General features: G+C 30.5%; 4 protein-coding genes across 6 annotated transcripts; all 4 read right to left on the bottom strand.

Annotated features, from left to right (window-relative positions):
- Positions 1–35: 35 nt before the first annotated feature.
- On the bottom strand, positions 36–6,125 carry LOC103571091 (protein vav). The gene is made up of 7 exons (XM_008549093.2): positions 5,738–6,125; positions 5,054–5,620; positions 4,919–4,987; positions 3,568–3,766; positions 2,311–3,399; positions 1,761–2,032; positions 36–1,664 (listed from the first exon to the last, which is right to left on the bottom strand). Exons 2-7 carry the CDS (start codon positions 5,461–5,463, stop codon positions 1,307–1,309), a joined length of 2,397 nt encoding a protein of 798 aa, XP_008547315.1. The 5' UTR covers positions 5,464–5,620; positions 5,738–6,125; the 3' UTR covers positions 36–1,306.
- Positions 6,126–11,928: 5,803 nt separating this feature from the next.
- On the bottom strand, positions 11,929–13,832 carry LOC103571090 (uncharacterized). Its single transcript, XM_008549092.2, has 5 exons — positions 13,777–13,832; positions 13,485–13,654; positions 12,956–13,054; positions 12,208–12,615; positions 11,929–12,116 (listed from the first exon to the last, which is right to left on the bottom strand). The coding sequence occupies exons 2-5, from the start codon at positions 13,641–13,643 to the stop codon at positions 12,030–12,032; spliced, it is 753 nt and encodes a 250-aa protein (XP_008547314.1). The 5' UTR covers positions 13,644–13,654; positions 13,777–13,832; the 3' UTR covers positions 11,929–12,029.
- A 573-nt stretch (positions 13,833–14,405) lies between these two features.
- On the bottom strand, positions 14,406–17,407 carry LOC103571089 (uncharacterized). The gene is made up of 6 exons (XM_008549091.3): positions 17,150–17,407; positions 16,570–16,765; positions 16,248–16,480; positions 16,076–16,187; positions 15,673–15,986; positions 14,406–15,573 (listed from the first exon to the last, which is right to left on the bottom strand). The coding sequence occupies exons 1-6, from the start codon at positions 17,276–17,278 to the stop codon at positions 15,514–15,516; spliced, it is 1,044 nt and encodes a 347-aa protein (XP_008547313.1). The 5' UTR covers positions 17,279–17,407; the 3' UTR covers positions 14,406–15,513.
- A 457-nt stretch (positions 17,408–17,864) lies between these two features.
- LOC103571086 (uncharacterized) lies at positions 17,865–23,781 on the bottom strand. Of its 3 annotated transcripts, none has more exons than XM_008549088.3 (8): positions 23,699–23,781; positions 23,240–23,592; positions 23,087–23,120; positions 20,731–21,158; positions 20,374–20,661; positions 19,215–20,067; positions 19,046–19,132; positions 17,865–18,609 (listed from the first exon to the last, which is right to left on the bottom strand). In XM_008549088.3, the coding sequence occupies exons 3-6, from the start codon at positions 23,100–23,102 to the stop codon at positions 19,981–19,983; spliced, it is 819 nt and encodes a 272-aa protein (XP_008547310.1). In that variant the 5' UTR covers positions 23,103–23,120; positions 23,240–23,592; positions 23,699–23,781; the 3' UTR covers positions 17,865–18,609; positions 19,046–19,132; positions 19,215–19,980. The 3 variants fall into 3 exon arrangements, with proteins under 3 accessions (XP_008547310.1, XP_008547311.1, XP_053596710.1); XM_008549089.3 differs by having other exon boundaries at positions 23,343–23,592; XM_053740735.1 differs by lacking the exons at positions 23,087–23,120; positions 23,240–23,592; positions 23,699–23,781 and adding an exon at positions 21,221–21,297.
- Between the last annotated feature and the right edge of the window lie 54 nt (positions 23,782–23,835).

Here is a 23,835-nt window from a genome sequence, read left to right as displayed (position 1 = left end):
AATATTATATTTTTTACAACAAATCAAATATATACATTAATTTTTTTTATTGGCACGATTGGACAATACGTCTTATCATTAAAAAATATCAGATATATATGTGTATATATATATATTTTTTTTTTTTTCAAGAATAACAATCAATTTGTATTTTTTTTATGTAAATATAGTGATAAATATATATAGGCAATTAAAGCCTTGATTTAATTTTTTTTTAGTACATAAAAGCATTTTTTTTCAAGCAGTCTCAATTCCAAGCGAGAATGAGTAACAATTAATTTAACAGCCCATTGCTTCGGATTTAATTCTGGATATTTAACAACTCAATTACAGCTGGACCACGTTATGAGACTACCTTGGAGCTGTAGGGAAAAAATTCTTAGAGGAATTGACGTTCCCCCACTATTGTGCTTAACAGTGTTTGCATCCAAGTCTCGCTATAAGACTACCCTGATAGCCACTATAACCGCAAGTTAAAAAGTTGCAGTTAAATTGACAATAGATTGGCTGTAACTTGAATTCAATTTTACTTAAAATGTTACTGTCATAATGACGTTAAATTGATTTAAAGTTTCACTTCAAATTGATGCCAAGTTCTTCTGTCAAATTACATTCAGATGACGATAGTTGATTTACATCAACTTGCATGCAAGTATTATCCAGCCAAGGCTTGCAAAAAACTAGTCGTTAAATCAGCAGAAAATGTTCCACCGCAGAAACTTTCTGAGCAAGGTGTTTAATTATGAATGAACAGTATTTTGTTGTTCTTTTTCCTTAATTATGTGAAACCAGGAAATTGTAAGTTTTCTTTATGAAAATAAATTACTTAATCTACAATCTATATGTACATTTCATCTTGATTTTAGTCGTAGTTCGTTAGTCTTATAGCGAGATTTTGGCGCAAAATTTTCATTGAGTTACTGATGGGGGAAGCATTCCAAGCAAGTTTTAACAAGTTGAGAGGAAGAGTCTTATAACGAGGTCCGACTATATTTAATGGGTGACATAGCGCACGTGGTAATTGTCCGTTGATAATTGTGCTAAATAAAATATTTAAAAAATTTAATCTACGCTTTTTAAACGTTAACTGTCTGTCCAAGGACTAGTTTCAACAGTGATTAAATGCGATTGCACAAAGACATTATGTCATCGCGTATTTCTTTGGATGAGTGCTTGCCTAATTTATTTATTTATTTAATTTAAAATTAATAATAATTATTTATATTTCATTAATTGAGAAGCCGTGCAATCAAGTTGACTTGGAAGAACTCTATTTTATAATATATTTATTTATTATACCCGTAGGTTATTCTTCCTCGACGTATTCTTTTGGAAAGAATCCAACCTGGTCATTTATTTTACCCTTCCACCAGCCTTTTGCGTCACCTTCTTTGCTGAGTACGACAACACGACATCCGCGTCTCAGTGTCAGCTGATTTCGTTCTCCTGCACGGAAATCAAACAACGCTTTGGCCAATACGCGTCTAAATGGCCACAGTAGTCGCTGGTCCAGGTTTTCAAAATTCTCCGACAACGACGCGCGCTCGTAGTACTCGACAAGCTCGACGACGCTTTTAAAAAACCGGGATTCGCTCAGGTAGTAAAGTTCCGTGCCATCAACGTCACGTTTGAACACCCTAATATGTTTAACGGCCCCTTCGGTTCTGAAATAAAACAATAATTAAATTATCAAAAGCCAATGGCTGGAAAGGTCAATTTTATTAGAGAGTTTATTATTAAATAACTATAAAAATATTTACTTGATACTCAAGGCGTAATTAGTTTCATGTTTTAATCGAGGCTGCCCAGCAGGTCGTACCCGTAGCATATACGTTCCATCCTCTCTAGCCTCAAGTTTATGTGCAGCCGCGTCTCTTCCCATTTCACCCACAAACCACAGCTTCACCGAGAGTGCACGGTCACACGGTAGAGGGGGAGGTAGTGGTGGCGTGGGAGGTACCGGCATACAACGTCCGGAATATGATATGCATTGTTTGTGGACTGACAAACGACATACATCGCAACTATATCCCTGTAAAAAAAATTCTTATCACTCACAGTCACTGATTCTGAAATTAACAGACAATTAAACTTTTTTTTGATATTTTTTTTTTTTTTTTCAACAAATCAATTAAAAAAAAAAAAAAAAAAAAATGCATATGTAGAAAATTTCAAAAACTACAGATGCAATTTTTTAAAATATTTTTTTTTTATAATTTATAATTTTTAAAAAAATCCAATGAATGAACGTCAGGTAATTTTAGTATAATAGTCGTTGAGTATTTAAAAAAAAATTTGAATGCCACTTACTTGGAAAATTCGGCCTTTGAGGAATTTTCCACAGCGCTGACAACTTCTTGCAGTCTCGAATGTCATCAACCGGAATTTGTGATTGGTAACACGACACGCAGCGGGGTTGACATTGTCCATAGCGTCCTGGAGAGCTTTCATCCACATCTGCTTCTGGTCGTCCGTCCGGGCGTAGAGTGTGTATGCAGTGTAGGCTTGCTTGTGAACCAACAGCCACTGATATGACCACCGGGAATCTCGTCCGAGAATTCTCCTCCCTATGTGGTCTTCCAACCGATAATCATCAAGTCGAAGTGTTTCTCGATAGCAATATTGATCGCCTCGGCCGGCTTTGCACAGCAACACGGCCTGTTCAAATACAAAGGCGTAACGAGCTTTAACTCTTTGATCTCCGTGTGCTTTAACTTTGAGCTCTCCGTCTCTCAACAGACGCCCGAAGTCTTTGAGTTGGGTTCCATCACTCATGTCCCAGTCAACAATTGACGCTTGAATGTCTTTGATAATATCGAGCGTATCGGAGTCACGTTTAACTTCATTAATATATTGAGCCACGTCTACCATCACCTCCCTGGCTTTGCCTAATTGACGCAAATCTTCAGCCAGCTCACGTGGAGTCTCTTCAACAAGTTTATCTAACAACAAGTGATACTTCAACACCCGTTGCATTGGCACTGATAGAATGTCGCGAAGTTTGAATTTTCCATTGTTGGCTTCTTGCTGGCAACGAATCACTTCTTGGTTGACTAATTCGTTGCGGGCACAGGCCTCTTGCAGGGTATTCTGGGCCACCGTGAGATTAGCGCAGTAGTCACCGTAAATAAGAAATTTCTCTCGCCAATCGAGAAATACTTGAGCAATTGAAGCACCATTACGTGCTTTACGTAATTGACTATGAACACCAGCATGAATTTCTGACAAATCTTTTATACCAAAAAATATTATCGCCGCGTCTTTTGGACGCAGTAATGATGATAGTGGACGAGCAAAGTGTCGTAGAAGACTACTTAATACTTCTGAATAATTACGCTCGGTTTCAACGAGCTCTTGGATAACGTAATCTCTTTTTTCTCCGCCTGGAATAGTTCCTCCCTGTAAATTAATCACCCAATTATCGATACAATCAACAAAAGTATTAATAAAAATAAAAATTTTAGTTGACATGCTCAGTAATTTATGTACTTTGACCTCATGCAGGATTTGCGTTTGGCATAAAGTAAAAAATAATGATGATAGTAAAATAAAAAAATTAATAATGACCTGCGCAGCACTCGGAGGAGGCGGCAGGTGCAGACTACAAAGGTCATGGTAGATCTCTTCGCTTTGTGCGTGACTACAAAAGGCCCCGTAGCCGTCCTCTTCCTGGCCAACTGGATCCTCAATGTCATCTCTTCCTCCCCCGCCTGCCTCGTCACCTTCTCGTCTCCGCGATCTTCGCCTGCGACCCTCAGTCTCACGACTGATCGCATAAAAAATAACAAACAACAAAAAATAAGGCCCATGCACTACGCAAAAATAGCTTGTTGATGATAACGCAGCATTAATTTAAAATAAATTTTAATTACATTACTAAAGTTAAAATAAATCACAATAAAATGAATTGCCAACGCTGAGGTTTTATGAAAGGGGACTCTAAATACAACTCCTTTACACTACAGACGTTAAATAAGTCTGTGTTTAGTAGCAACGACATGTACCTCAGTTGTCGTAAAAGACCATTCATGGTGAGGTGTAGTTGAAAAGCAGAGTAACTCTTGGTATACTTGGGATTCATCGGGATCCGCAGCTCTAGGTTTTATTGTAAATCCCACCTCTGTACTTGTGGGACTAAATTTATTCGGTGTAATATTTATATATTAGCATGAGAGATTGTTAGATCTTTTTATGGTATTGGGAAGATGAATAAAAAAATAAAATAATGAGTTAATGAAAGATGATTTTTTTTTAAATTATTGCGTAAGGCCATTCTTAGACAGTGCCCGCTGCTTTTTAAACATTTTCAATGACTCAATTGTCATAAGCGTAAAAAAATTTTATCAACTCATTAGAAACAAAATTAAAGCATTAATTAAAAAGGACAATTTTGCTGATAGATTTTTAAAAAAATTACTGTTGATATCAACTGGGAGTTGAACGAAGTTTGGAAAATAAAATTCAGTAAAATTTTCGAACTGTAGAAAATTTGAGGAGTGAATACAGATTAATTCGGAGTGAATGCGAAACGGGTGACTACTTATTTATTTAGTGAAATTTATTTCAAAGGAAAGTTTATTTTAATATTAAAACTTCAATTCAGAGTGAATATGGATTGAAATAAAATTTAGACCTCCGAAATCACTCCAATGAAAAATCAAACTCCCAATTTTTTACAGCGTATTAATTTTATAATTAGAATTAAAAAATTTTTTTAACTCCTAATTTACATCAACTATAAGTAATTTTTTAAAATTTCTATATCACGGCCAAATTTTTCTTTTTTTCATTAATGCTTTAATTAATTGTTTTAATTAATTAATAAAATTTTAATACTAATATGACAGTTCATCATTGCATATTTTTAAAAAGTTTGGGGCACTGTCTGAGAAATCCCTTAAATAAAATGAATACTAACCCAACTCCAGCACTCTGTAGGTCTTTGTATGCTTCCTCCTGCGAATGATCACGTCCAATAGTAAATCCTCTGTAAAAATAATAATAATTATCAATAATTATCATGAAATAATTTTATCAAAACTAAATTACTCACGGAATGCTTTTACGACGAAATCTCGGCGAGTGTGATAATGCAGATAGTGTGCAAAGAACTTGATGAAAGTTTGACAAATCAAACAACACCGTGGGTTCAAAAAGGTCAGAGTCTGATAGACCAAAGGTCGAGGAACAGACTGTTAAAAATAATTTAATGTTTCTTAGACACAAAAATTGTGCCATCTGTGGTTTTTGGCTGACATCCTTAATGTCGATACACCCTGGGTCAATTAAATTTAATAAATTACAAAGCAGTACACCGTCTCTCAGGGTGTATGCTAAGTCAAATGCAGTCGCTGTCGGCCAGTTGGCTTTGTGATCAGCTCTAAGAGCTCCACACCTTGTTAACCAGCTGGCACACTCCTGCCATCCAGTCTCAGAGTCAGTACCATTTTCACTTGTACTCATTGTGCTTCTTGTACTTGTGCTATTGGCAACTGGTGATTTTTAAATAATTATTTATTAAAAAAATAATAATTATATTTAAATTACTGTATTATCCCATGGAAGGAATGATTCATTTGTTACACTGACGTGTATTAATACTCGACTTATTTCATTGGCACTAAAAAAATTTAAATAAAAAATGTAAATAAATAAATACATTTTTGTTAATTGGAGTAATGAGTATTTATTTATTGTTTTACTGAGTGTAGATGGTCAAGTGATCAATAATAATTACCTTCAATTAACATCAAGATCAAAGATCCCGTATCAGTTACTGGAGCAAAAGGTTACTGGGATCCACTGTGTAATTTAAAAATATTTGATCCATACGCCTGCAAGTTTGAATTACACTCAAGTCGGACGACAATTGTGTTATTGTTGTGCATTTGACAATATAATTTTGAGCAGTTTGATGAAATCATGATGCTTTTTGGCACAAAGATCAACGCTTAACTTTTTTAACCGCCCATGATGATGTCCGATTTTATATATGTATATATTATTATTATTTATTAGTGTTTTGTATTGTATGGTATTGTGATGTTTTAGCTCCCAGCCCAATCCGCCCGTCAATACCGTCAACCACCGTCAACTAAGCAGAGTCCATTTTGATGTTACATACAACCTTGGAACCCGTTATGTATAGAATGGAGTGGTGATCTTTTATTTAATCTCATGTATGGAAAGTGAGATGTCGCTTTTTTTAAATTAACCGCTCAAATATTTATACACTTGAATGTTGTCATGAGTGTGAATTTAGCAGCAGGCATGAGCCAGTTTATAAATTTTAAATAGATAAATTGAAATAATTAATTGGGCTGAATACACCAATATAATTATTGACACAAATAAATTTTAATGAAATTGGTAAATTTCAGTTTTGAAATTTCGCGCCAAGATGACGCTGCTGTGCGTCACTAGTGACGTTCAAATTTTTGCCAGAGTGGGGGGAGGGAGAATGAATCGCAAAGTCAATTGCTGTGTATCAACTGGCGGTTCGATAGCGGCAGTCAGTAACATTGACAATGTCAGTAGTAGTCCGGATCTTTCTTTACGTTTAAATTGAAACAATATTGCAGTGGCGTCGTGTAATTATCCATAAAATTTTTTGCTCAATTATTGTTTAATTAAATTGTGAAGTGTTTGTAAAATTTAAATTGTGCAAAGTGTCTGTGGTGTAGTGAAGTGTTGAGTGTTCAGTGCTAGTGTGGTGTTGCTAATGGCTGATGCTGATATCTTCCAAGTTTCTGGACCCAATCATCTGGCATCGTCTGGTGGGGAAGTAGCAGTTAAGTGACGTTTTTAGCTGCAATACACTTGGAGCGATTTAATTTAAATCTCCAAGAGTATTAGGACATCCTTCTGCATATTATCTCCCCGCCAAGGTTTGCTCAAACACTTGCGTGTTTTTTTTTTTAATATTTAAAATTTTTTTCTAACATATTCTGCCGTCGTTTTATTTTGAGTTTGAACGAATTATTAAACAAAAATAAAAAATTTAAAGCATACTATTTAATTAAATTAATATAATTATTAAATTTCAATTTTGAAATTTCGCGCCAAGTAGGCACTACTGCGCGTCGCTATTGCGCGTCGCTGTAGTCGTTAAAATTTTTGCTAGAGTGGGAGGAGGGAGAATGAATCGCAAAATTGATTGCTTTGTAATCAACTGACGGTTCGTTAGCGGCAGTCAGTATCATAGACAATGGCAGTAATAGTCGAGAACCTTCTTAATGTTTGAATCGGAACATCATTGCAGTGGCGTCGTGTAATTATCCGTAGAATTTTTGCTCAGTTATTATTTAATTAAATTGTGAAGTGTTTCTAAAATTTAAATTGTACAAAGTGTCTATGGTGCAGTGAGGTGTTGAATGTTCAGTGCTAGTGTGGTGTTGCTGATGGCTGATGCTGATGACTTCCTGGTTCCTGAGCAAACTCATCTGGCATCGTCTGGTGGGGAAGTAGCAGTTAAGTGACGTTTTTTAGCTGCAATACACTTGGAGCAATTTAATTCAAATCTCCAAGTGTATTAGGACACCCTTCTGCATATTATTTCCCCGCCAAGGTTTGTTCAAACACTTCCTTGTTTTTTTTTAATATTTTAAATCATTTTCTATCATACTTTGCCGCCATTTTATTTTGACTTACGACTTTAAGTTTTCTCCAATTTCAAATAATTTATTTTTCAAATATTTAAATTTAAAAATATTTTAATTATTTATTTAAAAGAAATGAATAATTACCATGTGTGCTACTTCCAGTATCAAACATTTTTGAAATTAATTATTCAAACTAAAAATAGTATCAGTATTATTTTTAAATATAAAAACAATTGAATTATGGAAAATTTTTAACTGTCATAATTTTTTATTTTTATTGTTTATTTAATACATGACCAGTACACATTTATTTAGCGAATCGAAGAAAAAATAACAAATGAGTTAACAGTACAATTACACTCTGTGATAATTTATAAAATTAATTTTTTAATTTTCTTTTAACAATTTATAAATTCTTTATAATTGCCAATTACAATAATCATTTATTATTTAAAAATAATTTTTAAAAAATAAAAATTTAAATAAGAACTGACTGTCAGTTAGCGCGAATTATTTTTAAAAATCAGTCTCTGAAATTAAAAAAAATTATTACAATTACTATGTTTACTATTATAATTATGAAAAATTACACTGACCTCTATAATTATATAAACAAATTAATAAATTACCAATATCCATTTGTTTGTAGTGCCCCGATAAATAGCTTTTTTCAATAATATTTATTTTAAAAAAATAAACACAAAACTTTTTATTATCAAAGTAGAATTCAAAAGTAAATTAAAATCTATTGCTGATCATCTGATCAAATTTTTCTTTCAATGCCCAATTTTTGCGTGTCCAGTGTACAAAAAATCTTTAAAATATAATATTTTTATATATGTATATAAATCATATTGTAAAACGCACCGTAATTAACAAGCTATCATTATAATATTCACGGAATTGATATATTTTTTACCACTAGATGGCAATAAATCAAAAAATTACATTTCATATAAGGATATTGATATTTATTGACAAAACCGTATGTATGCGACACTCTTACTTTTACAATTTCATTGCGCAAATTACGATCGCAATAAGCATGACAATAATTATCACGCAACTCTTTTAAAGTTTCCACATTATGATGATGTGGTTTTGTTAAAAGAGATGATATTTGTCTTTTCAAAACTGGATACAATAATAAAAGGAGTATAAATGCGCTCAAAAATATTATTTCCATCGACAGTCTGATGATTGGTGACATTGTTCTCATATTCCATATGAATAAAAAAATATTCAAAATAAAATGAGCGTAGTGACAAATGCAATTAAATAAATTAATTGCCCAAAAAATAAATTAAATAGCAGACGATGAAGAGAAATTAAAAATTACAGATTTTAGTGACAGTTAGTTTTCAAAAAAAATTTTTTCATATGCCCATAGCTTTTCACTCATTCGGTAGCAATAAGTTTACTTAGTACTACAAAATGTTTGAAAGTATATTGACATAAAAAAAAATTTTTACTCAAAATTTACAGAATCAATAATTTTTATAATTTAAATTTTTATTTCATTGGTTGATATTTTAATAATTAATTAAATAATTATTTTACTTAACAATAAATATTACTAGGCTGATACTATTATCAATAAATTTTTATTGATACTAAATATGAGAATAATGTCACCAGTAGATAGATTGTTGTTGCAAATAACTTTTTTGAGCGCGTTCATATTCCTATTATTATTTTATACAGTTTTGAAAGGACAATTAACATCTCTTTTAACAAGACAAAATCATCATAATGTCGAAAGTCTAAAAGACTTGCGAGATAATAAATATCACGGAGATTGCGATCTTAATTTACTCAAGGAAACTGTAAGTGAAAAAGTGTCGCAAACAAACGATTCCATTAATAAACATTTATATCATGATATAAAATATAATTGTCCGATTTATTAGAATCTAATGAAAAAAAATACATCAATAGCGTGCATATTTTCATGATTTATTGTTAATTAAGATATGCTTTACAATATAATTTATATATATTTAAAAATTTATTATGTTTAAAAAATTTCCATACACCGAAAACGCAAAAATTGGCCATTGAAAGAAAAATTTGACCGGGTGACGAGAAATAAATTCAAATCTGATTTTGTACCCTAATTTTATAAAAAATAATTTTGAACTTTTTTTTTTAATAAAAGTACTGAAAAAATCTAGTCATCGGAACAGAACAAACAAACAGATATTGACGATTTTTAATTTGGTTATATGATTATAGAAATCGGTATAATTTTCTATATTATAATAATAAACATATTATTTGTAATAGTTCTTTTAATCATAGCAATTTTTATCGTAATGGTGACATTAATTCAGTTAATGAACCAGATGTCTCATTAACAGTTCATTGGTTCATATCCATTAATTAAAAATTTTCGTAATAGCATCAGCAAAATAGTTATTGTTAAATATAATTATTATAAAAGTAATTAATTAAATAGTAAATGATAACTTACTAAATTTTGAATTATTCAAATTTTTGAAGTCAATTTTTATCTCAAAGTAGAAAATAGGGATATTATGTTAGCAGTACCATAGATCAGTGGCCGCATGATGTATGAAATTTGAAATCGGTGTTGAAATTGATAAAACTCCTTGATGAATTGTGCATTGTCTCCAATCCGATGAAATCTTCTTGGTGATGACATTGTGCTTTTGAAAAATCATCCAGTTGGAAAAACATTCGAGTAGTTTCTGTTGATAAAATCAACCAAATAAATTTAGTTACACATAAATTTGAATAAAATATGATTTATAATATTGGATTTCTTTACCTTATCAAGAAGTTGTTGAAGAATTGAGATTTTTTGCGTCGAAGAATCTCATGGTGAAAATTTTTTGTGCGTTTATAATTTTTTTAGTATTCAAAAATACACAGCAATAATTATTATTTACTTAATTTTTATAATTATAGTTTTTGAATAAATTGATAAAGTCGATTTATAGAAATGATAAATTATTTTCAAGTGAATGATTTAAAATATATATATATTTAAATTTGAAATTAAAATAAATTTATCTCGGTTACTAAATGATTCGAAAAAATAATTTTTTATTTTTTATAAAATTATTGAGAATTAGAGTAAATTTATAAATTGACTTCTCAGAGAACATTTCTATTTGCTTTATACGAGTGATTGTAACTGAGCCCGGAAAAAAACCGCTTTTATAATCTTTCCCGGGTAAAACTACCAGTGTCGTACCTAAAAGAATTTTGTAAAAATGTCAGTTTGAGAGCTTGACAAAAAGCCAGATAATAAAAATTTTTGTTCATACGGTACTGTCCAAAGTTTGAGAGAGGGATTCAAATTATGGTTTTAAAGAGTAGAGGGATACTGTTGCATCCATTCGTATTTTTGCACGCAGCATACACGTGAGAAATAATTTACGATTGGTTCTATTGTAATTTGCATTTCTCTGGGTGTCCAACCAGAAAGGGTTGAGTGGCATACGTGTCCTTTGCGCTGATCGATTGTCACAAGACTCATGAAGTCATGAGCTTTGTACATTTTGCCGCGCGTATGTCCTGGTCGAGTCAATAGTTTCAGCTCAATTATATTATAATTGCTGTTAAAGTATTGATTCATAAGCAAACAATGCATCCAGGCACACTTATTTTCATCCTACCAGAACTGACCTACAAAGATAAATATCACGAATTCGTTTTCTGAGTCATGCCAATCGATTTTATGTACCTGAAATTCGGAACGCTATTCGCGCAATGTATTTTTAGGAATGTGGCCTGTAACTTTTTTTCTCTTCATTTTATTTATTTATTTTTTTTTTTATTCTAAAGTCCATGCCCGTATTTTTTATTAATTTTTAATTGCATAATTATGCCCATAACTGAATACTAACTGTGCTAAGTTTGGTGGTCTTACATATCAATGAAAAATTAATAAAATGTCATAAGTCATAACTTAAAATTTTTAAATACAATTAAATACTTTTTGCATTTAATTTAAAATTCACACAAGTCAAATCATTGCTTAATTTTTTTATTACCACAGAGATTACCTCAAGTAAACACTATAATAATAAACATTTATTATTCTTCTGTAAAGTTCAATTTTAGTAAATTTTATCGTTTGTCATTTTGTCATTTCATATAAAAGTTTTGTCATTAATGAAATTAAAAAATTTAATTTACATTTATAATCATCGTTAGATTTTTCTAAAAATTAAATAATTGTCGTATTTTTTATTCGTATTGAATTTTTCAGTGACTCATAAATTGTATTAATAAAAACAATTTATTTATTCATTTAAAACTACAAAAAACATTTAAATTATAAATACAGAACAGTAAATATTCTTAATGATAAAATTTTAATAACAACAACCCATAATAATATTTACAAAATTACACAATATATATATCGATAGTTATAATTAATAAATAACTTCAGTTTCACTCAAGGCCTACTAGCTTTCCACCGATTTGATTGAGCGCAGCTGTAATTCCTCGTGAAGTTTTTTTTGCCGCATCTACCGGAATCTGCGAGTAATTCAAATAAAATAATCGTTAGATATCACCGTCATTAAAAATAAAAACCAAACAATTGAAATAGAAAAAAAAAATTATTTACTTCAACAACGGCATTGAGAAAATTACTGAACCCCTCGAATCCATTTATCAGAGCCCTTCCAATTCCAATAAACTTATCGCCGCTATTTCCATATTTGTCTTCTTCTCTTATTCTATCGACTAGAGGAACTGGTGACAAAAAATTCTGGAGAAATCCTTGAACTGGTTTAGGTTTTTTAAATTCAAATAAAGACTGACCAGTTTCGCTCTCTAATCGTGACGTTTCACGCGTCTTGGGCGGCAAAAAATCGTCCAAAAGTCCTATTTTTATTGGTGTGTTGACAGTCGTACTTATTTCTATTTTTGGACTGATGGCATTGCGTTTCTCAGTCTTATTTTGAATTATTTTCCGCGCGTCTCGCGCCGCCAAAAGTGCGACCAATTTATTGGCCGCCTCGCTCGTGAATTCCTTTAACAGAAAATTAATAAAAAAAATTATATAAACAATAACATTATGATAAATATATCTAATATTAATATTCCAACAGAGTATTTAAGTTATACGTGATTTACAAACTTGGCAAATCTCTATCTATTGCGTTATTGTGAAACTTTTCCTCATAAAACAATGCGTAATTTTCACTCTCATTATACATAAATATTTATATATTTAACTGTACAAATATATTAAAGTAGTGATTTTTGGCACGTGATTCAAATAAGTTATGATTCAATACATTTGTTAGCGACTCTACTGATATTTAAGTTTTTTTCTTTATTTAAAAAAAAATAGATTTAAAAAAGTTTACCTCCGCGCGCTCAGCAATCTCGTTTCTAGCCATCATCAAAAAATTCACTAATCTCCCTCTGCCAAATCTTAGTGAGTCCATAATTTGGCCTAACAGTTCCTACAAGGGACAATTCAGTAGTCTGTCTTCAATTTCAAGGATTCTACTTATTTATTTTTTTTTTTTTCTACTTTATTTCACACTCGCTCGTCATTATATTATTAATATTTTTTTTTAAATATTAACTCTTACATCGCAATTATTATTAAACTAAAATTTTAAATATCCAAAAAAAAAAAAAATTTCTTAGCGTAAGTAATTTTTTCTCGGCTCAAGAAAAGTTTTTCTCACCTCAAGAAAATTTTTATTTTCAATTTATAATGCGAAAATTTTAAAGGGCAAGTAAAAATTTTTTTGAGGCGAACAAAAATTTTCAAAATTTTATTCAGACGCTATATAATTTTTATACTTAATTATCAAATATAAGTTGTAAGAGTTAAATTATTAAAAATAATAATAATAATGAAATAAAAAAATAACTCAAACTTACCATCCCACGATCCCACCGATTGGGTACTTTTATAATCGTGCTATTTATTATTTCTTTAGGTGTCTCTAGACTTAATTCCACATGCTCAGTAGGTTTTGATAACACGTGTTTATCAAAATTTACTAACACAAGTAAAAGTACTAAATGTTTCCCAGACATATTGCATTGATCTGAAATTACAAATATAAATAATCAATAAACTTGATATTAAAATCTATTTGTCGCGAGTTACAACCAATAAACAAGTTATACGTGTAACATATATATACATATATTTACAAACAATGCTTACGTAAAATAATATATGGGTAAAAATGTATTTGAAAAGATATACAACCTTTCGTTGTGATTAACAGTCACCAACTGATTCTTTCTTCACCTCCACTTGACGCTGGACGTCAAGCCTATTGCGACATCTCCCCTTTACTTTCTCTTTCAATTTACTTGTACGTACAAGTTCAAAGTATCGAGGATATTTGGTCATCTTTTTATGGTTTTATCTCATCATCGTAATAACAATAGTACCAATAATAACAATAATTGACATAATCATTAACTTGTTTATTGTGTTCAGCTTTTTAACTCCGAAGATATCCTGCAATTATTTTAAAAAATTTTTTCATTCTTTTTCTTAACACACTTTCGCTTTACTGCAGTTTCATCATCTACGTCACCTGTAGTGTTTTTATAAAAAAATATGTAAATTAATTTAATAATTTGTAATTATTGACTGCAGTGACAATTTCGAGTAATAAGATGTCTTCAGTACACAGTCAAAAATTTTTAAAAAATTAACACATAGCTGTGTGTTAGAACAGTATTTTATACAAATTTTTATGTTGTCTTAACATTATTCATTTGTGTAAAAAAAATAACACAAAAAAATGTTAATATTTTCTGTTAGTGGTTCTAAAACTTTTACACATTCAAATTTTATCTGCGACACATGTAGTGTTGATTTAACATTTTTATGTGTGTTATTTTGATACATAAAAATTCATGTATATATGTTTAACGAGTGACTACGCTAAATTCGACACATTATTTGTGTTATTTTAATAAATTAACACGAGCTCTGTGTTAAAGTTCTATTTTAAAAGTGTTGTTTGAACAGTAGACTGTAAAAAATTTGCGGAGTGAATATGGATTCAATCTGGAGTGAATGCGGATTTAAAAAAAATTTCGTGACCACTCCACATTCACTCCCGATTTTTTACAATCCAGCACTGAGTAAATGTTACTTTTGTTTCAATTAAAATTTTTTTTTTTAAAAATGAACTGATCAAATAACACAAAAGCAGTGTTGTAAATTAACACACTAAAATGTTAAATATTTAACAGAAAATTTTTTACTGTCTACATTTAGTATTTTTTTTTTATAACCATATATATTTTAACGTAGTTGTTGTTAACAAAAATAAAAATATTTTTTCGATACAAAGGTAATTGTATACAAGTAATAAGTAATCAATAATATAATGGTATTAGTTAATTAAAATAATGAATAATTATTAGCTTCGCTAATCCATTTCATAACTCAAGGTCTATATAGAAATTACGTGTGCGACAATTGTTTGACATACGTAATTCAAAATTATATATGAAGCGTTAGCATTAAAAGAGGGTATAATTTACAATTAATCAAACAATTGTTTACACAAAAAATTAAGAAAAATAGTTATTATAATAATAATAATAATAAACGGTAATAAAAAAAAATAATAACTCTGGTACGTTGATCGAAAATCTTTGGACGCAATAAAAATAATTACTGGCAAGCAGTGAGGTTTAAAAATAATACATATAAAATATTAATCATCGCTCGAACGTCATCTCAATTAATAAAAAAAAGTGTTTACTCTTAACTTAATAATTATCTTGCGAATTTTTCCGCGTGTTTTATGTAAACAAAGATGAATGCTACTAAAACCAGTTGGTGATAAAGAGATAGAATAGTAATAAAAAAATTAAGAATTGTGGAGAAGTGCGTCCTTGGGTTTACACGATGAGTGTATCACGATATCCAGATTTAGCGTCCAACTTTGCTGTTCAGCAACTGGTTTACTGCATGCAAAGTGGATATGGGAATCTGAAATAAGTGTAATTAATAAAATACTCACGAACTCATTTATTCTATTATTTATATTTTTTTCTATTGTTATTCAAATAAATTTATGGAAGGAATTACGTTGAATATGTCGTCAAAGAGCGTCCTTGGTTGTGCGGGCCCGTATGCTGGCGATGGAATTGACGAAGCTGCTGGAGATGGTGCTGGTCCAGGTGCCACAGCAACATTTGCGTATCCAGTATTCTCGGCAATTATTTTGCCACTGGTGCGAGCGTCCAAAGACAACGCACTCGGTTCATTTAAAATAACTTTGTCGGCTGTAAAGTCACCAGGGACTTGTGCAAGCGGAAGTTGTTGCTGGATTATTGTTTTTCTGAGTCTATTGCAGACACGTCTTCCCTTTTTGCGGCAACGGTCGTATGCGTGAGCGTATGCTAGTTGAAAACAGAATAAATGGTTTTACAATCAATAATCATTGATTCGTAATAAATATTAATTAATGATCATTAATCATTTTGTCTACCTTGTTGTGCTACTGGTAAATTTGGATCAACGACATTGACCCCTTCACCTGGTGAATTAATTTCGCGTCTTACTAATTCGCTATCAGTTGTCTGGACATTTGAACTCTGCTCCTGAGTAAAAAAAATTTTATCGTCATGATTAATTAATTACTATGAGTAAGCAGTAATTACCTTGCTTCGAGGAATCGATTGAATGTTATTCGCATTAGGAACTGGTGGTGCGTTGACATTAGAAGCGCCGCCAATATTTTTCATAACGATTCTAGTTTTTCCTCTATTACTCGTTGCCGTGTAAAGGACACCTCCGTTTTTTGAACCGTCAGCACCGTCTAAATTACCTCCAAGTCCTGCAGCAGCTTCTGGACCACCATTACCTAGTCCAGCTCGCGCATGTAATCCTCCACCTTCAAAAAATATTGATACATTAACTTTGGATTAGATAATTACCAAAAAAAAAAAAATATTATGAAAATTTGAAATTTATCAAACGTACCAGCATTGCCGCCATTGTTGCCATTAAGGCCCCCGCCAAGTCCTGCAGATGCATGGGCACCAAAAGGTGTTCCAGCTCCAGCAAAAAGTCCTCCGCTTTTAGCATCGCCAGTTAACAGGCCTCCTAGACCAGCTTCTGCATGATAGCCAGCGAAATTAACTCTCACTCCTCCATTTTTGAACTCCAAAAAGGGCAACTGGAATTTTGTAAACAACAATTTGCATATTCATTTAGAAGTTATGTTATTAAATATTTAAACATCTATTTATGTTGTTTTGAAATAATTTCAGGTAATTTTAGAGAGTTTACGTTCATTAAGCGGCTCAACGGAAGTCAGTTATTGCAAAAAAAAAAAAAAGATGAATTCTAAAAAAAAAAATAAACGTTTTAGGTAACGTACAATAGACAGTAATTTAAAAATAAAAATAGCTAACGCGAAAGTTTATTACTACAAGTACTTACGCTGTTTCATAACAATAAAGTACATAAATATGAATATAAATTTAAATATAAGTAAACTCGTGAGAATAAGTAATGATGAGGATAATGAACTTATTTAAATAATTAAAATAAAACTCACGCTAAATAGAGAATCTTGTTTGCTGTCAGATTTCTTATGATCGTCCTCAACTGTCTGTGAATGCGGCATAGCTTTCGATATCGATATTATTGTCAGTAATAAAATCACGACACATTTATTATTGACCATCTTAGTGAGTCGCGGAAACAGAATGACTCGGCGATGTCGACAAGTCAGCCTGTAAAGTTCCGACCACTCGCACTTTCAATGCACTTGTGGTCTCAAGAGAAGGGATTTTGTGCTCTGCGAGTGGGGCTTAGATCCAATCAAAGGTGCCGCAGGCTCAGATAAAGGAGCTAACAATTATTTCAGTGATGATGAAGATCATAATGATAATTATGGTTTTGTCTTAGAAGACTTTGACACCTGTCAATATATCAAAAGTCACTTGAATGTTATTTCTTTCTTTTTTTTTTTTTTTTTCTTTTTTTTCACAAAAAAAAATTGCATTTAATTACGATGGGTCATTGACGCACTGATATTTGCAATGGAAATTTTAATAAAGTGAAGCTCACGTGCGTTCTGTCGGAAGTTTACTCATCAATTCATTTGTTTTTTTTTTTTATTTATTCAAAATTATTATTATTTATTATTCTCATCACATAGAATTTTTAAAATAAAAATTCTATTTTAAATTTCAAATTTTTTAGTCTTACTTTTTTTTTTGTCGTAAACAAGTTTTTTTAGCCAGGAAATTTATTTTTAGACAAAGAAATTATTTACAAGGATAGTTTTTATTTTTATTTCCTTAGTCTTTTAAATAAATAAAAAATTATTATAATAATATACAATATACTTATACTTATACTTCAATGCTAAAGATATTACGTTTCCTTTTTAGTGTAAATAAATAACAAAAATTATTTTATTTTAATTATAATTACTCAGACGTTAGTGTTATAATAATTAAGCAGTACAGTACATAAATTAATATTTTACGATCAGAGTTATTAGAATTGAAATGGAGAACCAGGAGCTATTTTATTTTGTATTCCGATGTAAGGTTTCCAAGGCCCAATTTGAATCGCGTCATCAAGAGTGTCAGTTATGTGATAAATGTTGCCATCTCCACCTAGTATTGGTCGGCCTATATTGTTGTGATTGTTACCAAAAAAATGTCCATGGTTATGACTACCAAGCCCATGACTTCCATGAAGTCCATGAGGTTTGCGTTTTTTCTTCTTGTGCTCATGAATATGATGGCCATGGTTGTGGCTGCTGTGACCTCCCCAAAATAAGTCAACCAAAGGAAAATCCCAATCTAATAATCCATGGACGTGCCTTTTTTGAGTTTTGTTATTTTCTGAGGATGATTGTTGATTCTGTTGATCTTGCTCTTGAAAGTCATCACCAACTTTTCTGCGTCTTCGATTTCGTTCCGGTTGAGTGGATTCGTTTGGCTCCTGAGGAAGACGATCTTTTACTAAATTACTTATCGCTTGCAACGTTGCCACAGGAATCTATAATTAAATAAATTGAATATGTATTTATTATATTTATTACACTGTAAAAAATTGGGAGTGAACTCGAAGTGATCTGGATTTTATTTCAATTTGCATTTACTCCAATTCGGAATCTCGGAGTTTTTAAAAATGTCACTGCGCATGAGTAAATAGAGAATTACTCTTTTCAGCGAAGTGGGTAAAATTCGGGGTAAAGTTTACTCCGAAGCGGAATTTATTTAAATATTTAAACTCTGAATCAGAGTGAATGCATATTTAAATAAAATCCAGATCAATTCGTTGAAAAAACAAATTCCCTATTTACTCCATATGCGGAGTTATTTATTGTAAAAACTCCAAGTGACGGAGTAAATTTGGATTTAAATAAAACCCGTAATCATTCCCGATTTTTTACAGTGTATATAAAAAGTAATTATCTAATTTTTGATATTACATCAAATACTTTATTTATCATATTTTCATTTTCTGGATACCATGACTGAGCAGCGGCTGATGTGCCTTTTATAACTGCGATCGGTATCTAAATTAAAAATATTAAATAATTAATAATTTAAAAATATCATAACTATTTTTTTTTTCATCAATTATTCAAATTTAAATACCTGAAAAATATTATCTATAGTGTTAGGCCCAACACTGGGTGGCTTCGGTCTAACTGGAATTTCAGTAGTGCCATAACTCACACGATGTCTTCCTGTATCTTCAAAAACAACATTCTCACCAGTTGCCCAATTAACAAATAATAATAATCCAAAAACTCGAAACATTTCCCAAATCACTTATATAATTTTAAAAACTATTATAGTACCGAATAAAACATTATTTATATTTTTATTATTAAATATATTTTTTTATTCGCTTGCTTGTTCGCGGATCGTATCGATGCCAGATTATTACTTAAACTGATCAGTAGTGGACCATCCTCTATATAAACAGTCCTCGTTGACATAGCCCACGGTTATATTGACCAATCATCAGTAACTTGGCTTTCTCTTTTTATAAATTTGCTTTTATTTCGCCGGGTCACCATCCTGTCGTCTTACAAAAAAATACGTGGGCGTCAGCTTAAGGATTGTTAAAATAAATCACATATAGTAAACTACTAAAAAATATATTATTATTACACAACAAATGAGTGTACAATCACAGCAGATACTATGACGTGATACATAATATGGAATTCCCTTATAGTAAAAGTCAAAGATTTACGAAAGATTTTGATATTTTACCGTTCAATCGACCTCATATTACGCAATCTGTTTTTTATATACAATAAGATTATATATACATATATTCACTATTTAAAATTTAAATATAAAATTTCTAACTACTGTTACATTTAATTTTAAAATATTATTTTTTTAATCATCAATAGGCAGCTGGATTGTCTGCCAAAAATGGCTGAACACTTTTGGACAAATCCTTTTGGAAATTTTTTATACTTTTCCGTGATTGCTGCAATCATAAATTTATCGATACAATGTAATTTTGATTTTTAATTATATATATGTGTGTGTAGAGGCACCATTTGTAGCCACTGTCCCATTTTTGGACATTTGATACTTTATTTTAATTAATGAAAAAGTGTAAAATAAAATTACCATTTTAATAGCAGGTTAAAAGTATTTTTGAACACAGTTTTAAAATCAATTTTGTCATCACGTCTTTTACAAATTATTTTATTCAAATTTTTCATGTCCAAAAGTGGCCAAAAATGGTACCTCGACTCTATATGTAGATAATAAAAAAATCTCAACTTACATTTATGGCATCTCTCCATTCGATATTAAAAAGCCGAACAAGACCGCGGACGTTTCTTCGAACAATATTTTGTAACAAATTTCTTGTTAATCTGAATGGAGCTTCAGTTGTTGAGGTTTGATTATTTGGCGAATCTTTTATCGTCACATCAGCACTTCCAGGCACACTGCCAGAATTTTTAGCTTTTGTTGATACTAATGAGGCTTTGGAAGTTGTGGTATCGGGATAAATATTTTGAGACAATATGTCTCCTATTTGTTCGATTGTCGACCTCGTTTCGTTAACTGTCTATTAAAAAAAAAAAAAAGAGTTAGTTGATGAAATAATTAATAAATTGGTTTATTATTAGTAAATTACCTCAAATACAACACGAAATAGTGTCCAAAAAAAACCAGGTCTCTGTTTCTTGACTTGTCTAACAACTCGTTTTGTTTCTTCACTGACATTTGCCCGGGAAATGACGCGCTCGCCGATAGAATCCCATTTTTGGAAGTCGATAGATGTCGTTTCATCTTTCAGCATCTTTATAAACTCCAATTCGTCCTCATTGTCATCATTTTTTATACTTTCTTTTCCATAAACCATCTCCGAATAAATATTATCAGCTGGTTGAATTTTTCTCAATTCGGGGCCTACATACTTTGGATAAATTTCACCAGCATAAATATTGTTTGGCCTCAATCCGTTCCTCTGATTATCTATCGAACGTGTAGATTTTTGACCATCCACTTCTATTCTCCATCCCATAATCAGCACACAGACGCTCAAAATTAATTTATTCATAACTGTAAATAATAATTAGTAAATATTTTTGAAATTATATATAAAATTAAAAAAAAATTCTCACGGAAAAAAAAAAATTGAATATGGCTATAACTCTACTATTAAATTTTATTGTAAAATAAAAACTAATTTGTGGTTTTTACAACCGCAGAGGTTGATAATAGACTGAGAACTTTAATTTCATACACTTAATCAATTAAATTTATTATTATTATTTTTTAACTGAGGAGGGGAAATATTTGGACAACATATCCATATGCTCTAGACTACGTGATTAATTGTATATATACTTAAATATTATTAAGTATTTGAACGTGTATCGAATGAGTAATGTGACGAAATATCATCTAGAATTATTGACAAATAGTTTAACTTTAACTATATATATATTTTTCAATTACATATATTTATATATTTATATTTAACAGTTCATTTCACTATTATCTTGAACATATATGGCCAGATAAGTCCCCAGCCTCAGTGTTAACTTTCTATACGCAACTTCCGCGACATTTCCGCAATCGGGATTTCCATCGATTACGACGATTACGCGCACATTTAATTTTTATTTTATGAACCTTCACTCCCATCTGTTAAAAATAAATTTAAAATATGCACATGTAGAAAATTTAAAAAACTATAGGTGCAATTTTTCGAAATATTTTTTTTTTTATAATTTATCGTTTTTCGAAAATACAAAAGTTATTAGACGGCTAATTTCAATGATACTGAAATTAACTGACGTTTAATAATTTTTGAATTTTTTTAGACGATAAATTTAAAAAAAAAAAATTATTTCGAAAAATTGCACCTATAGTTTTTTTAATTTTCTACATGTGCATATTTTTGTTTTTTTTTTTTTTTTAATTAAATTGTTGAAAAAAAAAATTCAAAAATTTCTAATTGTCAGCGAACTTCAGAATCTTAATTTCAGTATCATGTAAATTCGCGTAATTAAAATTTTTATTTGTAATTCACTAGCGTTCACTAAAATCAATTTTTTTTTTTTGCTTAATCATGGAAATTTTTTTTTAACCGTTAATGATTTATGTGATAATTAATTACATGCAAATTTTAATTATTTCTTAACGTAATTAAATAAATAGAAGTCAGTTAATTACATATGGAATTTTTTTTAGACATTAGACCCAAGTAACCGATGACTCTTGATATCCTTGTAACAATTTCAGCGAAAAAAAAAATTGATTCTGTAAATTTTATTTATGAATCGTAATATTTTAATCGGAATTCAAAATGATTTATTGAGTGAATAAATAAAATTATTAGTTTGAATTTTTTAATTATGAATTTTAATGACTCATAAGAAGAAAGTGATGAAATAAAATAACAAACGTCAGTTCTTTGGACCACATTATACAAATTTACATAATAGTTTTCTCATGAATGCTTGCCGTGTATCACGAATACTGTTATGAAAGTAATGCTATAATACGTTAGATAAATAATTTTCTTAGAAATTTCTTGACTATTTTCAAACTAAACATTTATAAAATGATAACAACTTTAGGTCTTTTGTGATATATCAGTAATTATTATATTATTTTATTATATGTGCATTACATATACACTTGCAATAGTGAAAAGAGAAACTCGAGGTCATCGTGCACTAAAAATAATTAAGACGAATTTAAAATAATATTTTTTACGTAAGTTAATATTATTTATTTGCTCAATATAAAAATAAATATTTAAGTTTTAAATTTCCTCTATATAAAAATTCATTTAATTGATCACGTAATGTCCTAAAAACTTATATAATTTAATACAAATACGCGGTAATACGGGTTCTGATTTACTTAAATTCATATAAAAATACTTTCGACTCAGACATTAAAAATATTTTAGATTAAAAAAAAATGAATATTAAATTAAATGCAAAGTAGTATTTTTAAAATGTTATGTCATTTACCTGTACCATTAAACATGTCAAAGGTATTTTTAGTCTGCAAAAAAATATAAAGAATAAAATTATTGAGTTTAAATATTTAAATATCGTAATTTGAATAAAAGTTTAAGATTAATTGGTCTAAGAGATGCTCGCTGGCTATTTTAAAAGACTTACCTGTCTTTAAGATAAATTCTAAATGACTTGCAAGATTTATTTCTCTCATATATCTGGATAAAATTAAAATTAGGTAATAAATAAAAATAAAAAAAATACTAACGTATAATTATCGGGATTTGTCAATTGGAGCGAAACTTGAACACGCGATAGACAGAAACATGTGCACGCAGTGCATCGTACAAGACAGACAGCGAGACTAATACTGATAGCGGCGAGATGAGTTTTTCGAGATATCCCATGCTCAGTACGTTAATCTTCAAGGCCAACATTATATATTTCAAAATATGAGGTCCAAAGAGTTCCTAGACCCCCCACTGCCTCAAATCACCTGTTACTCGCTTCTCTTTGTCCTTGAAAGAGAAAGACCAAGTATTAATCAGTAGAATCATTAAATAATAGTCATTATATCGACAATTATATTACAAGATAATGGGCGTAATAAATAAATTTACTTACGTGTTCTTGTGCTCCATCGAGTGTTCAATCGACTATTCAACTGCTCCCTTTTCCCAAACAAACCGATTCGATTCGATCCAATCTCTTTCTCTTTCTCACTTACGGACTGGAAAGCTACGATCTAGACCTGTAACCCG

This window comes from Microplitis demolitor, chromosome 7, assembly GCF_026212275.2.
Source record: "Microplitis demolitor isolate Queensland-Clemson2020A chromosome 7, iyMicDemo2.1a, whole genome shotgun sequence".
Taxonomy (NCBI): Eukaryota; Metazoa; Arthropoda; class Insecta; order Hymenoptera; family Braconidae; genus Microplitis; species Microplitis demolitor.
This window is presented reverse-complemented; position numbering and strand designations above follow the sequence as displayed.

What these genes read in the sequence shown, in the direction of transcription:
- LOC103571091 (XM_008549093.2), bottom strand. Translation starts at nt 5,463, where the DNA reads ATGAGTACAAGTGAAAATGGTACTGACTCTGAGACTGGATGGCAGGAG. An exon ending in CTACAGAGTGCTGGAGTTGG is followed by an intron (nt 3,767 to 4,918) that starts GTTAGTATTCAT and finishes TTATGCGATCAG; the next exon opens with TCGTGAGACTGAGGGTCGCA. An exon ending in AATTACGCCTTGAGTATCAA is followed by an intron (nt 1,665 to 1,760) that starts GTAAATATTTTT and finishes GTTTTATTTCAG; the next exon opens with AACCGAAGGGGCCGTTAAAC.
- LOC103571090 (XM_008549092.2), bottom strand. Translation starts at nt 13,643, where the DNA reads ATGTCTGGGAAACATTTAGTACTTTTACTTGTGTTAGTAAATTTTGAT. An exon ending in ATCGGTGGGATCGTGGGATG is followed by an intron (nt 13,055 to 13,484) that starts GTAAGTTTGAGT and finishes TGTCCCTTGTAG; the next exon opens with GAACTGTTAGGCCAAATTAT. An exon ending in AGATTGCTGAGCGCGCGGAG is followed by an intron (nt 12,616 to 12,955) that starts GTAAACTTTTTT and finishes TTTCTGTTAAAG; the next exon opens with GAATTCACGAGCGAGGCGGC.
- LOC103571086 (XM_008549088.3), bottom strand. An exon ending in TATTTCGTGTTGTATTTGAG is followed by an intron (nt 20,662 to 20,730) that starts GTAATTTACTAA and finishes TTTTTTTAATAG; the next exon opens with ACAGTTAACGAAACGAGGTC. An exon ending in AATGGAGAGATGCCATAAAT is followed by an intron (nt 20,068 to 20,373) that starts GTAAGTTGAGAT and finishes TTATGATTGCAG; the next exon opens with CAATCACGGAAAAGTATAAA.
- LOC103571089 (XM_008549091.3), bottom strand. Translation starts at nt 17,278, where the DNA reads ATGGTCAATAATAAATGTGTCGTGATTTTATTACTGACAATAATATCG. An exon ending in AATCGATTCCTCGAAGCAAG is followed by an intron (nt 16,188 to 16,247) that starts GTAATTACTGCT and finishes TTTTTTACTCAG; the next exon opens with GAGCAGAGTTCAAATGTCCA. An exon ending in TCTTTGACGACATATTCAAC is followed by an intron (nt 15,574 to 15,672) that starts GTAATTCCTTCC and finishes CACTTATTTCAG; the next exon opens with ATTCCCATATCCACTTTGCA.